Source organism: Xyrauchen texanus, chromosome 2 (assembly GCF_025860055.1).
Source record: "Xyrauchen texanus isolate HMW12.3.18 chromosome 2, RBS_HiC_50CHRs, whole genome shotgun sequence".
In the NCBI taxonomy this organism is placed as follows: domain Eukaryota; kingdom Metazoa; phylum Chordata; class Actinopteri; order Cypriniformes; family Catostomidae; genus Xyrauchen; species Xyrauchen texanus.
In genome coordinates, this window is record NC_068277.1 from 4,452,732 (window position 1) to 4,468,553 (window position 15,822).

Sequence of the window (15,822 nt, forward strand, 5' to 3'; positions counted from 1 at the left end):
CCAGGTGTTGACTTTTATTAAAATAAACAGATTGCAACTTGTATTCCCCTTATTGCTAAATGAAGGTCACATTAAAAAGGTCTTGGAAACTTCTCACTGTGGCTTCCTCATCTATTTTTGATACTTTTCAGTTTTTCTTTTAATTATTATTATTTATTTTTTTCTCACAGACCCAGACCTTCAATTTTAAAATATGACAAACCACCATAACAAAATATAAAAATTTTAAAATATGAAAAATCTTACCATATGCAATTTTAAACATTTATTCTGTGAAAAGGATTTATATGATTTTTTTTTACATAAATCAGAAACGTCCTTCGGTTTTGCCGTCATTTCCATTCCATCACAGCCAATAAAGTTTTTATTTACATATACCTTTTTTGAACTGTACTTGTTTACCAAGTAGACAACATAGTGTCAGTAAAGAGCTTGCAATGGGCCTAGTTTAAATACATTTTTTAAACTATAATTATGTAAATAAATTAAGCACTGCATTGAATGAAACACATGGATAAAACAAAAGAAAAATATGATAATACAAAATAAATATAAGTATGCCATTTATAATATATAACAATTAAAATATAATATATATATATTGTAGAAAAAAAATATAGTCGTAGCTAACCAATTTACGTCACGTGTAGTGGGCGTAGTCACTTCAGAACGCGGAAGAACTGATCATTCGGTTTAAACGTCTCGCACATGTTCCGTGTTTATAGCTGTCATTCTTTCAGACACGATGTAAGTAGCGTTTCTTTCCTTTTAGAAAGGGGTCGTTCATACAGGACGTTTAATTGTGTTCCGTTTGCGCTAGTTTTTCATTGTTGGTCTATTTATACATACATACATCAAACGGGCGTCTTTGGCCGTCGCGTCACATCTCGCGCCAGCACCATGAGCGTTGCGTCTTTAAGGTGCAGTTCAAACCGAACGCGTTTTGCATCCGTCTAATTTGTTTTTTTTTAATGGTTTTCTTATGTAAATATGGACGTTTTATAGACGCAATGTCAAGTTAAAAAGAACTTCAACTGTTAAAAACGCGTCTCGAGACACCTGCGTACTAATATATATATATATATATATATATATATATATATATATATATATATATATATATATATATATATCGGCGTATGTATGTACAGTTGACGTCAGAAGTTTACTTACACTTAGGTTGAAATCATTAAGACACATTTTTTTCCACAGATTTTATATTAGCAAACTATAGTTTTGACAAGTTGTTTTGTGCATGACATGAGTAATTGTAAAAAACAATTGTTTACAGACCGATTGTTTCACTTTTAATTGACTATATCACAAATCCAGTGGGTCAGAAGTTTACATACACTAAGTTAACTGTGTCTTTAAACAGCTTGGAAAATTCCAGAAAATTATGTCAAGCCTTTGGACAGTTAGCCAATTAGCTTATAGTAGGAAGACCTCCACTAATCTGGTTCATCCTTGGGAGCAATTTCCAAACACCTGAAGGTACCACGTACATCTGTACAAACAATAGTACACAAGTATAAACACCATGTGACCACACGCCATCATACCGCTCAGGAAGGAGACGCATTCTGTCTCCTTTGAGATTTGCGAAAAGTGCAAATAAATGCCAGAACAACAGCAAAGGACCTTTTGAAGATGCTGGAGGAAACGGGTAGACGAGTATCTATATCCACAGTAAAACGAGTCCTATAGACGAGCAATACTTTCTACGATTAAATGTCAGGAATTGTGAAAAACTGAGTTTAAATGTATTTGGCTAAGCTGTATGTAAACTTCTGTCTTCAACTGTATATATATAAATTATAATAAAATTGATGTAATATATATATATATATAATTTTAACAGTTGTTTTAGAATATAAAATATAACATAATACCAAGCTATAATTATTATAATGATAGGAGCATGTATAGAAGACAAACTTCTTGTTCAAGAACCTTTTCTGAGGTTTTACTGTATAATGACACACATCCCAATTCACCTGTGCTCCCAATGTTGATGCATCCTGATGTAACTGTAGCCAGCTGGTACGTGCTGTGTTGTATGTGTAACCAGGACCGATTACAGTCAAATTAAATAATTTACAGTGTCCTGATAGGCCACGTTCATATGGCAACTAAATACGGTTGTCCGTTTGCATTTTAGTGCTTAATCCTGTTCTGTAAACACACAGTTTGATCAAATACGGGAGTGACATCCGCATTCTACAACCCAATGAACTCCCAAAAAATCTGTGTGTAAAATGGCATTTCTTGTCATATGTGACTCTTGAGATGTTTACATATCACCTGCCACAGTGGGTGGCTGGGTGGGTGGGTGGTGGGTGGGTGGGGGTGATAGAGCCAAAATACCCGCAACTGCGCATGTTTCACCCACATTTGGCAGGTGGCGGGTGCTAATGTCCTAAGCTGGTACCATGTTATTCTTTAAAGTATCTTGGAAAATCATGTGAAATCTGAATACACTGAAAACCCTAATAAGTTGGCTTTACTCAACTAATTAAGTAAACTCGTTCCCTCAGTTGAATTGAGTAATGGAGTCTCCAAAACTTGTCTAATTAAGTTAACTTAACTTTGGGATCATATCGAATTAACTTAACTATTTAAGTTAAGGTGACAAGATGCAAGTAGACTGAACTCAGATTTACTATATAAATGCTGTTTATTCTACTTAATAAGTTTAATTGAACAGACTCAAATTTAGGTCATACAAAAACAGCTCAAATCAAGAAGATTGTGACTGATTCTACGGAAATCGTTAATTATATTTATTTCTCCTCAGAAATGAATAGACACATCTTCAGTTGCACAAGGAGAATGTGGCAGGGTGGAGGGCGGGGCCGGGTCTGATCCTACACACCCTGTCCCGTATTAGGATAATCAAGCCTCACGAGAGGGATAAAGGTCGACTGCAGAGGGTGGTGCGGGAGAGAGAGATCGTTTACGGACATGTCCGTCATGTGTGTGTGTTTGTGTCCTTGTTTTAAGTTGTTAATTAAAAAACAGAGCAGTCGCGGCCATCTGCCGGGGGACGAGGAGCCCAGCCGGCTGAAAGAGGACGATGGCCGCCGACCGCGAGGGGAGAAGGGGTCTCCCCCCTCCCCTGGCAGCGGTTCTCCAGCTCCAGGCGGTTGTCAGCGGTCTCAAACCCCGCCGTGTTTCAGCGGCTGGTAGGGGACTCCTCCGCCCCTGGCGGTGGCCCTGATCTCTCTCCCCTGCACGACCCTCTGCAGTCGACGTTTATCCCTCTCGGGAGGCTTGATTAGCCTAATACGGGACCGGGTGTGTAGGATCACGTCCCGGCCCCGCCCTCCGCCCTGCCACAGAGAATAAACCCTAATAAGTTAGCAGAACTCCAAAAAATTGAGTTAATTAAAATGTAAAACACATGCATGTTAATTACTCTTAACTTGAAATATTGAGTAGGTTATTAAAATAAGTTAAAGGAACATGGATGTTTGAGTTATGAGCCCAAACTAATGTTTATTTAAGACAACTTGATTTGTTTGAGTAATGACGACTTTAGGGTTCACAGGGAATGGTGAGAAAACTCCTCATACTATCATTATTTCATATTTCTGTTTGTTTATCGTTTATCTGTGCCAGGGAAGTCCCTGTTTTTCATCAGATTGCCATGAAACCCGAGGTGCGAGAACATCTTCGGCACGTTTACACCAACAATGAGGTTTGCGGTTTCATTTAATAACATGTTTTTTGAGTTCAAGAATAAAGCGATTTGTTTGTTTTACGTGGCTGTATGGAAAATGATACGAGCAAGGTTTACAAAACGCCATTTAAAGTGCAGCGATATGTTCCTCATAGTGTTCTCGTGTGTGTTTTAGGTGGTGTGTGAGGTTGGTATGGATGAAGCAGAACGGGCGTTTGAAGCTCTGCTGTCCTGTCTCTCTCATCCACCCTTGTTCACCTGTGTGAGGGCCAGCACACACCTGCACACACTACAAGACATTCAGCACAGACTCCAACAACATGTTACTCAGGTGTGTGTGTGTTTCTGTGCATTCTGGATAAATAAATAAGCTGCACGTCATTGATAAATATATAAATGCAACAGTTTACACAACAATATTTGTTTAAAAACATTCACAAAACTGCTGATATTAAATGATCATTTACTTTACAGAATATTTTTTTTTTTGATGTGCATTGAAAATGAGCATTGTTCATTCTTAATGCTGTCAGTAGATTTTGAAACACAAGGGGAAGCTGCAATTTCTGTTAATCAGATAAGCATGCAGGGTAATTGGCCAGTTCATCAGCCTGGCCGATATATCCATGTGTGACTAGAATATACTGTTAAATACATTCTGTATTGAATTAAAGGACTTTGGTTTATCTGTGACCTCATCATCTCCTTTCCTTGTATCAGATCAGTGCTCATGAAGGCAGTGGATTTCCTGTAGCCATTCACACACATCCACAACTCCCAGATGTTCTGCTGCTACCAGTCCATGGCCCGAGGTATCATCCATCCGTTCATCCATCCGTTCATCCACCCGTCCGTCCACATGTCCACCCACCCATCTGTTTGTCTGTCCGCCAGTCCATCCATCTATCGATCCATCCATCCATCCACCCGACCGTCCACCTCTCCCTCTGCACATCCATCCACCCATCCATCTATCCACCCGTCTGTTCATCCATCCATATATCGATCCGTCCATCAATCCATCCATCCGTCCTTCCACCTGTCCCTCTGCACATCCATCTATCGATCTGTCCGTCAATCCATCCAGCCCATCCGTCCGTCCATCCAACCATTCATCCGTCTGTTCATCCATCTTCCGCCCATCAGTCCATCTATCCATCTGTCCATCCATCCTCTCGTCCGTCCAACTGTCCCTCCGCACATCCACCCATCCATCTGTCCATCCATCCTTCCATCCATCTATCCATCTATTTGTACACCCGTCCACCCATCCATCCATCCGCCAATCCATACTCCAGTCCGTGCATCCATCTGTAGTGTCTGAACATTTATGTGTGTCATTGTGAACTCTGTCCTGCAGGTGTGTGGATTTGTTGGGTTCTGAGGTGATTGTTGGTGCTCAGTGTGGTAATGCTGTCCTCAGAGGAGCTCATGTCTTCAGCCCGGGTGTCCTGAGCACACCGAAGTGTGAGTAACACACACATGTCACTTTTCTCAATACAATGGATGTCAGGGTTCTTAACTGGGAGGGTTAAAGCATTAAAAAAAGTGGTCTCTATACTATACTGCCACTATCTGTAGCTGCTTGGGATTCTGCAGCCCATGACGACTCCTTCCCTCACTGGAGGTAACATAAAATATTTAGGCATTAACATTTCACAAAAGATGTCAGATCTCTTCCACCTCAACTACACCCCTCTGTTAAATAAAATAGAAGATGACTTTAAACGATGGACAAAACTACCTGTTCTCAATGCTTCCCATCACTCCTACTGACAAACAGTTCAAAACATTAGATTCACTAACCACTCAATATTACTGGAAAAATAAAAAACCTAGAATTTCGCTCATTACAAAATAGGAAATCACAAGGAGGCTTAGAAGCACCCAAATTTTCTTTACTACTACTTGGCAAATCAATGGACCCGAAAGCACAACTTCAATAACCCATGACAAGAACTAGAACAATATCGATGTACACCAACATCACTTGCAGATCTTCCCTTCTTACCAGCATCAATCAAGAAATTAAATTACTGTAAGAATATTATAATCTCCTCAACTCTCACAGCCTGGTGGAAAGTTAATAAAATCACTAAGTCATCACTAGAACCGTGTAAATACACCCCAATCTGGCACAATCCGGATTTCAAACTGCACGGTGTGCTCGGGACACCCTGTCTATTTTCCAGCATGGCAGCACTGCGGTATCACCATCCCCAACACAACATATTCGAAAACAACCAACTCATATCATTTAATGCACTAATCCAGAGGTATGAGTTTGGGAAAGACCAGCTCATATTTAACATAGATACTTCCATAACACTCCAACTACAAAATGGGAAAATGATGTAGCTGTTTCTCCCAACTCTGAGATCTGGACACAAATCTGCAATAATGCTTTCTCAATGACCACCAACACAAACTTGCAACTCATACAACTCATACATTTGTTATTTTAGTTCACCCCCCCACTTTTTTTCTTTCTTTCTCTTTAAATTGTTAACGTACACATACACACACGCATACATACATACACACATACATACATACACGCATACACACGTGCATACACACATACATACATACATACACGTGCATACACACATACATACGTGCATACACACATACATACATACATACATACACGCATACACACGTGCATACACACATACATACGTGCATACACACATACATACATACACGCATACACACGTGCATACACACATACATACATACATACACGCATACACACGTGCATACACACATACATACATACATACACGTGCATACACACATACATACGTGCATACACACATACATACATACATACATACACGCATACACACGTGCATACACACATACATACGTGCATACACACGTGCATACACACATACATACATACATACACGCATACACACGTGCATACACACATACATACACGCATACACACGTGCATACACGCATACACACGTGCATACACGCATACATACGTGCATACACACATACATACGTGCATACACACATACATACGTGCATACACACATACATACATACATGCATACACACGTGCATACACACATACATACACGCATACACGCATACATACATGCATACACGCATACATACACACATACGCATACACACATACATACATGCATACACACATACATACATACATACACACATACATACATACATACATACATACACACATACATACATGCATACACACATACATACATACATACACGCATACACACGTGCATACACACATACATACATACATACACGCATACATACATCGCATACACACGTACATACACGCATACACACGTGCATACACGCATACACACGTGCATACACACATACATACGTGCATACACACATACATACATGCATACACACATACATACATACATGCATACACACGTGCATACACACGTGCATACACACATACATACATACATACATACATACATACATACACACATACACACGTGCATACACACATACATACGTGCATACACACATACATACATACATGCATACACACATACATACACGCATACACACATACATACATACATACACGCATACACACGTGCATACACACATACATACACGCATACACACGTGCATACACACATACATACATACATACATACACGCATACACACGTGCATACACACATACATACATGCATACACACATACATACATACATGCATACACACGTGCATACACACATACATACATACATACATACATACATACACACATACACACGTGCATACACACATACATACGTGCATACACACATACATACATACATGCATACACACATACATACACGCATACACACATACATACATACATACATACATACATACACGCATACACACGTGCATACACACATACATACACACGTGCATACACACATACATACATACATACATACACGCATACACACGTGCATACACACATACATACATACATACATACACGCATACACACGTGCATACACACATACATACGTGCATACACACATACATACATACATGCATACACACATACATACACACATACACACGTGCATACACACGTGCATACACACATACATACACGCATACACACGTGCATACACACATACATACACACATACACACGTGCATACACACATACATACATACATGCATACACACATACATACACACATACACACGTGCATACACACATACATACACGCATACACACGTGCATACACACATACATACACGCATACACACGTGCATACACACATACATACACGCATACATACACGCATACACACATACATACACGCATACACACGTGCATACACACATACATACACGCATACACACGTGCATACACACATACATGCATGCATACATAAACAAAGATAAAGATCCCCCATTTAGCCTTAACAGACTGTAGGGGCAAGTGCTGTTAGCGAGCACCTATGAAGGCTAGTCATATACATGCATACACGCATGCATACATACATATATACACATACATACATATGTATTTTTTTGTTTGTTTATTTTATTTTTCATCTTTTCCCTAAAGATTGTCTGTTTTGAAACATGTTATTGTCCTGTATGTTCTAACATATGCCCGTCTTTCCACTACATGTACCTCCAATCTGTCTGATTTAAAATAAAAATAAAGTTGTCCTCTGAAGAGGGGGGGTGGAAGTGGTCTCAGGTCTGTTCTGATCGTGTCACGGACAGCAGGGGAAAACAATGCTGAATGCAAATTATAACATTTAATGTTTAAAGTGTGTTTTTTGACCCTGTTGTTTCTGTCTGTGTGTGTTTGTCAGTTCTGAAATCTGGTGACGTGGTGTCTGTTTGGTCGGACATTGAGGGGAAATGCACACGAGGAGCCAAAGAGTTTCATTGCAAGAAGGTGTTTGTGGGTAATGGGGTTTCTCAGGTGGATCGCTCGGAGATCTTCTGCTCAGATGGACCAGTCAAGTGAGTCCAGTTCTCCACGCAAAGCCTTGTTTTGACCCTGTCGAAGTCCGTTCATATTAACACATGGATCTCTGTGTCTCTCATGCAGGGGTCTTGCGATTCGAATGACGGAGCCACTTTATCAAAGTCTTTCCTTTGACGGAGTTCTTACGGATGAACTGTTCCTCCAGGTACCCTTCGTGTTTACGGGTCAATGTTGTGACGATCTATTGCATTTTTCACAAATACAACAGTTTTCAATAAACAGAGAGGACCCCTTTAGACCCTAATGACTTTAAATAATCATATATAGTTTTTTTATGTTTATTTAAAGAGGCACATTTTGTTCAGGTCATATGGAGTAACCTTTAGAAAACTTCTTGATATTCGTGACTCAAAAATGACCTTGAAACATGAATATTTTAGCAAGAATTTCATGTGATAAAACAACATGGCGCTGACCACAGCGGAGTTTGGCTTTGAGCACACTTAAACACCAATTGTTCAAAAATGACGCAGAAAAGTAAAGCTAGTTTTTAGAAAAGTTTAGCAGCATTTGAGCACAGATGACGCATCTAATGCAAAAACATTCATACATTAAATAGTTTTTATAGCCACTGTATATGCAGTTAGTTACCCATAGCAGAAATACACACATGAATGTTTCTGTTTGCAACTGAATATATTTGCGTTCGTGTGTTTGATGATACAGAATCTGCCGTCAGTGGTTGTGGGACATGTTTTAGGAGCTCATCCTGGTGAACGGATCCTGGACATGTGTGCAGCTCCTGGAGGAAAGACCACACACATCGCCGCTCTTATGAAGAACCAGGTGACGATTTTAATGTGCCTAAGCAATCCCGGAGGGTCTAAGCTTAATGCACTTGTTACAATGTTGACGGTTAATATTCTTTCCTGTGTCGCTGCAGGGAACCGTAGTGGCGTTGGAAAAGATCCGATCCAAAATGGAAAAGATCATTCAGAACGCAAAGTCTCTGAAGTTAGATTGTATTCAAGCATACTGCTGTAACAGTGTACATGCTGTGACCTCTGACCCTGCTCAGGGAAACGGTGCAGGTAAGTCTCAAAACTCGCCCTGAAAACAATTTGACAAACCTAACGTTTAAATCGAATTGTATTATTTTTCATTTCGTTCATATGTAGCTTATAGCTTATTTTGTCTATAGCTAACTAATTGTACATGTGTGTGTATTTGTTGACGGTCCCCCTTACCCTGAGGAGAGCTTTGACCGGATATTGTTAGACGCTCCCTGCAGTGGTCTGGGTCAAAGGCCAAACATGACCTACAGCTGGAGTCTGAAAGAAGTGTGTTCATATCAACCTCTACAGAGAAAACTCTTCACTACGGTAATGCAACACAAAAACAGTCAACCTTTGTTTCGTTGAGTCCGTAAACAGAAGGTGGAGCTGTTCACCCATTTGTTTGTAATGTTGTAGGCTGTGCGTTTGTTAAAGAAGGGAGGTGTGTTGGTGTACAGCACCTGCACTGTGACACTGGCGGAGAATGAAGAGCAGGTCTCCTGGGCTCTCAAGACGTTCCCCTGTTTAACTCTCCAACCACAGGTAAACATACAACAACAAGAACATTCGGAGTGTGAACTAGCTTAAAGACACATTCAGAGGCTTTCTACCAAACGTAGTACTGACTGATGGGATGCCAAAATGTTTGCACATTTGCTTTGTTTTGACATTGTCGTTATTTTTATTTGAAATATGTGAAATCAGTCATACCACAATGCAACTAATTGGTTCAAATAATGGTGTGGCTGTCTCAGGGAGAGGCTACACGGACAAAATATTATAATTAAGAAATGTTTGTGGTCAGAATTTCCATTTGTAATTAAGCCATAAGTACAGATCATTTCATGAACATCATGCATTTTTAAAGATTGAAATGACCAACATATATAATAACTATATTTGTGGGTGTTGCTTCCATGTCAGGCAGTTTTAGCACTGTGGATGTCTAGAAAGTAGTGCAAAACATTTGCCTCACTCTGAATCGTTTATTTAACCCGCCGATGGTCTTTGGTCATTTTTGACCGGAATCACTTTTGCTGATTTAATAGAAGTTGTTTCCTTTGCCTGAGCATTATAAGACTTGGTGACTTTTCCTCCATTTGCCAACTTAACATAAAAACTAAATTGGGCATGATTAGATAAGTCTAAGTGGTCGTAAATAAAAAAAATCAAAACATTTTGTCATTGCGGTCAAAATTGACCGACCATTGAAAATGAGTGGGAAAGACCATAACACAGAGCAATTTTTTTTTATCTGTCAAATACGATCAATAAATCAGCCACAATGCAGGAAAAAAACACACACAGAAATTAAAGGGTGGGCCTATAAAACATACACACCCACTCACAAATTCTGAGTGACCCCAATGTACGAAAGTATACCCTTTCCACTGTGGGAAAGTTTATGCTTGGATGCATGTGCTTCACTTTTCATCTTTCTGTTATGGAAACAAAATACATTTTCCCACAGCTCTAAGTTATAAATGTGGGCTTGTCGAGCTCTGTTTATTCTGTAGCAGCACCATGTTTGCTTCAGGAGTCCCTGCTGCCATCTACTGGCTATTATTGTCACTACATGATTTTCAAGTCATGCTAATTATGTTTTGTTCAGCAGATGACTGCATTCTGCCATCAATATATGTCACATTCTCATATTTGAGTGTAGGTTTTTACTGTACTAAAGTTCCATGAATTAGCTTATTTGCATATACAAATTACATGTAAATAAGATCAAAATAGCATAAAATCCCTAAACAAAGTGCATCATTTCATTACTCATGGAAGAATGGTATCATCATCATCATCAAAAAAAAAAAAAGTTACACCTTTGCTCATTCTGGTCAAAAATGACCGGGAGGACCAAAGGTAGGGCTAATTTATGAGTCCCATTGAAGGGTTCATTTATGTATATGCAACACAGGAGATGTTTAATTTCTGTGCTGGAAATAAAATTGTATGTACCTTAAACACAATGAATTAATATTAAACTTTATTTATTTTGCATAATTTGACAATTGGAAATTACGCCCCCTTGAATAGATTCTGCAAACAAGTGATATTTAATTTGAATCTTACTTTTAATCTTTGTTTTCTTCAAACATCGCTAATGTCATATTTCATAAACTTCACTGTACACTAACTTTTGAAAAAACCTGATTTGGGGCAAAATTGTGTCACATTTTTATTGACTGTGAAAATGATTTCTATCAATTTGACGACTATCAGTGTTTTATAGGGTTTGTTTATTTTACTCTCTTCCTATATTATCATAGTTTTAAATATGTAATAATTTGTATATTTATAATGGATTTTCATAGTTTAATATTGAAAGTCTGTGTCTGGGACAAGGATAAAAGAGTAAAGTCTATACATAAAAGGCATTTGAATAGTACTCAAAATAAAGGCTGGATAAAACGTTTCCAATTCAGTTTTAAAGTTGAGGTGTGTAACTTTTTTAGTGTTAAAGTACTTTCTTCTATCCAACTTAATATGCAGAGACAACTATTAATAAGCCATTCATTGGTTCATTTTCTTAAACTGTAAACACGGTGTCTCTGTGGCACTGTAAAAAAAAAAGCCCAACAACATTACTCAACCAATAGCGTGAGTTGGGGGCGGAGCTATCTGACTGTTTGAACAACTGCAGGCGAGGGGCTGTTTTGAAAACATTGTTCATTTTTGCAATTCTGTTCGCTGGCGTCGCAGAAACACTTCAGTGTTAATGAAACCTCCAATCTTTCATTTTCACCCTCTTCAGGTGCCCCATTTAGGATCGGAGGGCCTGCCCGGTGCCGGTCTGTCACATGACCGACGGCGGCTGTTGCAGAGGTTTCGTCCAGAATTAGTATGGGGACGAGCTAGTCAGTCAAATTCCCCTGAGACACACGACCAGCTCGCCAACAACGACACCATCGGCTTCTTCATCGCCAAGTTCATCAAACGATAATAAACACACACACACTCCTTACTTACAGTCTTCTCAAACAAACGTGTTTGCTGCATGTGTGGAGGAAAGAAATATAGCTGGAGACAGAGAGCGACGCTGGCGCCTTATGCATGCCGTCTTCCATTACCATGACAACAGAGACGACAGCTGCCATGGCGACCATAAATGTGCATGGTTGATTGGCTTGAAAGCAGGAAGTGTTTGAGAATACAACAGTATTTACAGTCAGCTGCCTCACACACACACGGAAGGAAGAGTTTTAACGTGCGATGTTTTGTATGCGCATTAAACTTTGACACTGTAAATTAGACGAATTATCAATTTTAACATGCACAAAAAAAATAAAGGTAGATAATATTCTGGGAGCCTCAAGAATGATTCTTTTCCCACATGCAATAGAAGAATTACTGTGATATTATGGTTTATGATGATTTGCACAGCATAGACGGTGATTCGACACATTGTAATGCACTTAAAGTGATAGTGCACCTTAAAATGAAAATTCTGTCACCCTCGTGTTGTTCCAAACCTATATGACTTTAGTTCTAAAACATGAGGCAGTGCAAGAGAAACAACCCAGAACACTTTTTGTAAATGACAAGTAAATAACACAAACTCAATGATGACTCAAATGGCACAGATTGAAACTCACAAACTTTTTAGTCATTGTTGTGTTTGCATGTGTAATTAGTTCTTCTGTACAATTTTATGCTTTATTTGTTTGATAAGGCTTTTAGAGACATTGAGACATTTTTGGACACAATGGTAAATTGTTTTTGTAATGCTATAACTTTTGATTACCTTGTCGGATCAACATTAAATGTTTCTCAAATACAGATGGCGTGATTGGGAACAAAACAAAAAAACACCCAGAGATATAAATGTCCATTGAGAGAAAAGTAAGTTTTTATAATCTCCAATTCATCATTTGCTTTCATTTTTTGAATAAATAAATGCATGGTTACTGAGGCTAACATTGTGCCTAACATCTAACATGCCATTTGAAAAAATAAAGAAATACAGGTTTTTAACAACATGAGGATAAGCAGAATTCTTATTTTGGGGTGAAATATCACTTTTAGTAAATAGAGTAAATTTATGTTAACTTTAAAATAGGAAGACATTTTTTTAATTCATGCCATATGAAATTAGGTTATAAATGTCTTTATTATTAATTTGTGTCCCCACCTGAAAAGAAAATTCAACTATGTGTGGATAGCAAGCAAGAGGAAAGCAAGAAGACTTTAAAAAAGCCTAAACTGTATAAGATAGTTTTGATTTATTTCACATGTTTGATAACTACATAATTCCCATACATTTATTTAATAGTTTTGATGATTTGACTAGTTTTCTAAAACTGACTTTATCTTCTTTTTTTACTTAAAAAAAAAAATTACCAGTGAAGGACGTAATGATGGAATATAGTGTGTCAGAAGGTCACTTAAGAGACCATTCAAAGCTTTGTATGTAGTTAACTGAATTTTAATATTAATATGAAATTTAACAGGCAGCAAATGTAACGATGATAAAATGGGGCTAATATGATCATATTTCTTGGTTCTAGTCAGCAATCTGACTGCTGCATTTTGAACCAATTTAAGTTATTTATTGATCTTGCTGGATATCCTCCCAGTAATGCATTACAGTAATCTAGTCTTGAGGTCATGAACGCATTAATTAATTTTTCAGCAACAGAGCTTGTGTCTTAATATTTCTGAGGAAATTTAGTATCAAATATAACACCTACTCCAAGTTGTTTGCTGTAGAAGACGATGTAACTGTACATCCATCGAGAGTCAAATTTAATTTAGCTGCTTATTTTTTTAGGTTTTTGGTACCTCTGTTTTGTCAGAATTGAGTAGAAGGAAATTTCTGGCCATCCAGTCTTTGATTACATTAATACACTCTAATTTGGGGAATTGTTGGGTTTAGAAGAAATATATAGTTGGGTATCTTCGGCATAACATTGGAAATTCCTGATAATATCTCCATGGGGAAGCATATACATGGAGAAAAGCAGAGGCCCTAAATCTGATCCCTGTGGCACTCCATACTTTTGTTTTGGTTTGACAATTCCTCATTTACATAGACAAAGTGGTAGCGGTCTGCTAAATAGGACCTAAATCATGCTAATTTAACTCCACAAATGCCAACATAATTCTCAAGTCTATTCAAGAGAATGTCGTGATCTATCGTGTTGAATGCAACACTAAGATCTAAAAACACTAGAAGTCAAATGCAGCCACGATCAGATGATAAGAGCAAGTCATTTGTAACTTTGATAAGTGCAGTCTCTGTACTGTGATGAGGCCTAAATCCTGACTGAAATTGTTCATATATACTATTTCTCTGTAGAAATGAACATATTTGGTAGGACACTACCCTTTCTAGTTTTTTTTGACATAAATGGGAAATTTAAAATCGGTCTATAATTAGCCAGTTCTCCAGGATCAAGTTGTGGCTTCTTAATAAGCGGTTTGATAACTGGCATTTTAAAGTGTCTTGGGACATGTCCTAAGGATAGCAAGGAGTTAATAATATTAAGAAGAGGTTCTGAAATTACAAGAAATACCTCTTTTAAGAGGTTAGTTTGTAATGGATCTAACAAACATTTTGTGGCTATTCATTTTTTCTTTAATCGTAGATGGGCGGCAATATCAAGAAAAAAATGCTAGAAAAGACTATTTATATTTTATGTTATTACATCAAGTTCTACTAGACTTTTTGGCTTACTGAGTATGAGAGTCTTTAGTGGTTGAAAGAATAGTTCTACCTAAATGATAGCATGGTGTAGATTGAGTAACATTAGCTGATCACAGCAAACAAGAGACGAGGTAATGATCCGAGATGTCTTCGCTCTTCGGTAGAATTTCTATAGTATCAACATCAACTCCAAATGACAGAATTAAATCTAGCATATGATTATGGTGATGAGTTGATCCCATCACAATTTGTCTGACTACAAGTGAGTTGAGAATATCGAAAAGTGCTAATCTCAATGTGTCATTTTCATTATCTGTGTGAATGTTGAAATCACTAACAATTAAAACTCTATCTACAGTAATTACTAGATCTGATTTCACCAAGTTCAAATTCACCAAGGAAATCAGAATACATCAGAAAATTGGTAGTACGGGAACAGACAGTCTCTATATGATATCTAGGTGA

The 15,822-nt window shown here is 38.1% G+C and overlaps 1 protein-coding gene across 1 annotated transcript; it reads left to right on the plus strand.

Annotated features, from left to right (window-relative positions):
- The first annotated feature begins 672 nt into the window (after positions 1-672).
- On the plus strand, positions 673-13,673 carry nsun6 (NOP2/Sun RNA methyltransferase 6). The gene is made up of 12 exons (XM_052140101.1): positions 673-747; positions 3,622-3,700; positions 3,858-4,013; positions 4,403-4,494; positions 5,043-5,149; positions 8,534-8,687; positions 8,776-8,857; positions 9,379-9,498; positions 9,596-9,742; positions 9,885-10,034; positions 10,125-10,250; positions 12,466-13,673. Coding segments are annotated over exons 1-12 (1,404 nt in total). The 5' UTR covers positions 673-745; the 3' UTR covers positions 12,655-13,673.
- The last annotated feature ends 2,149 nt before the right edge of the window (positions 13,674-15,822 follow it).

Coding starts and splice junctions, on each gene's coding strand:
- nsun6 (XM_052140101.1), top strand. Junction 9,499..9,595: donor CCGCTCTTATGAAGAACCAG/GTGACGATTTTA, acceptor GTGTCGCTGCAG/GGAACCGTAGTGGCGTTGGA. Junction 9,743..9,884: donor CTGCTCAGGGAAACGGTGCA/GGTAAGTCTCAA, acceptor TGTGTATTTGTT/GACGGTCCCCCTTACCCTGA.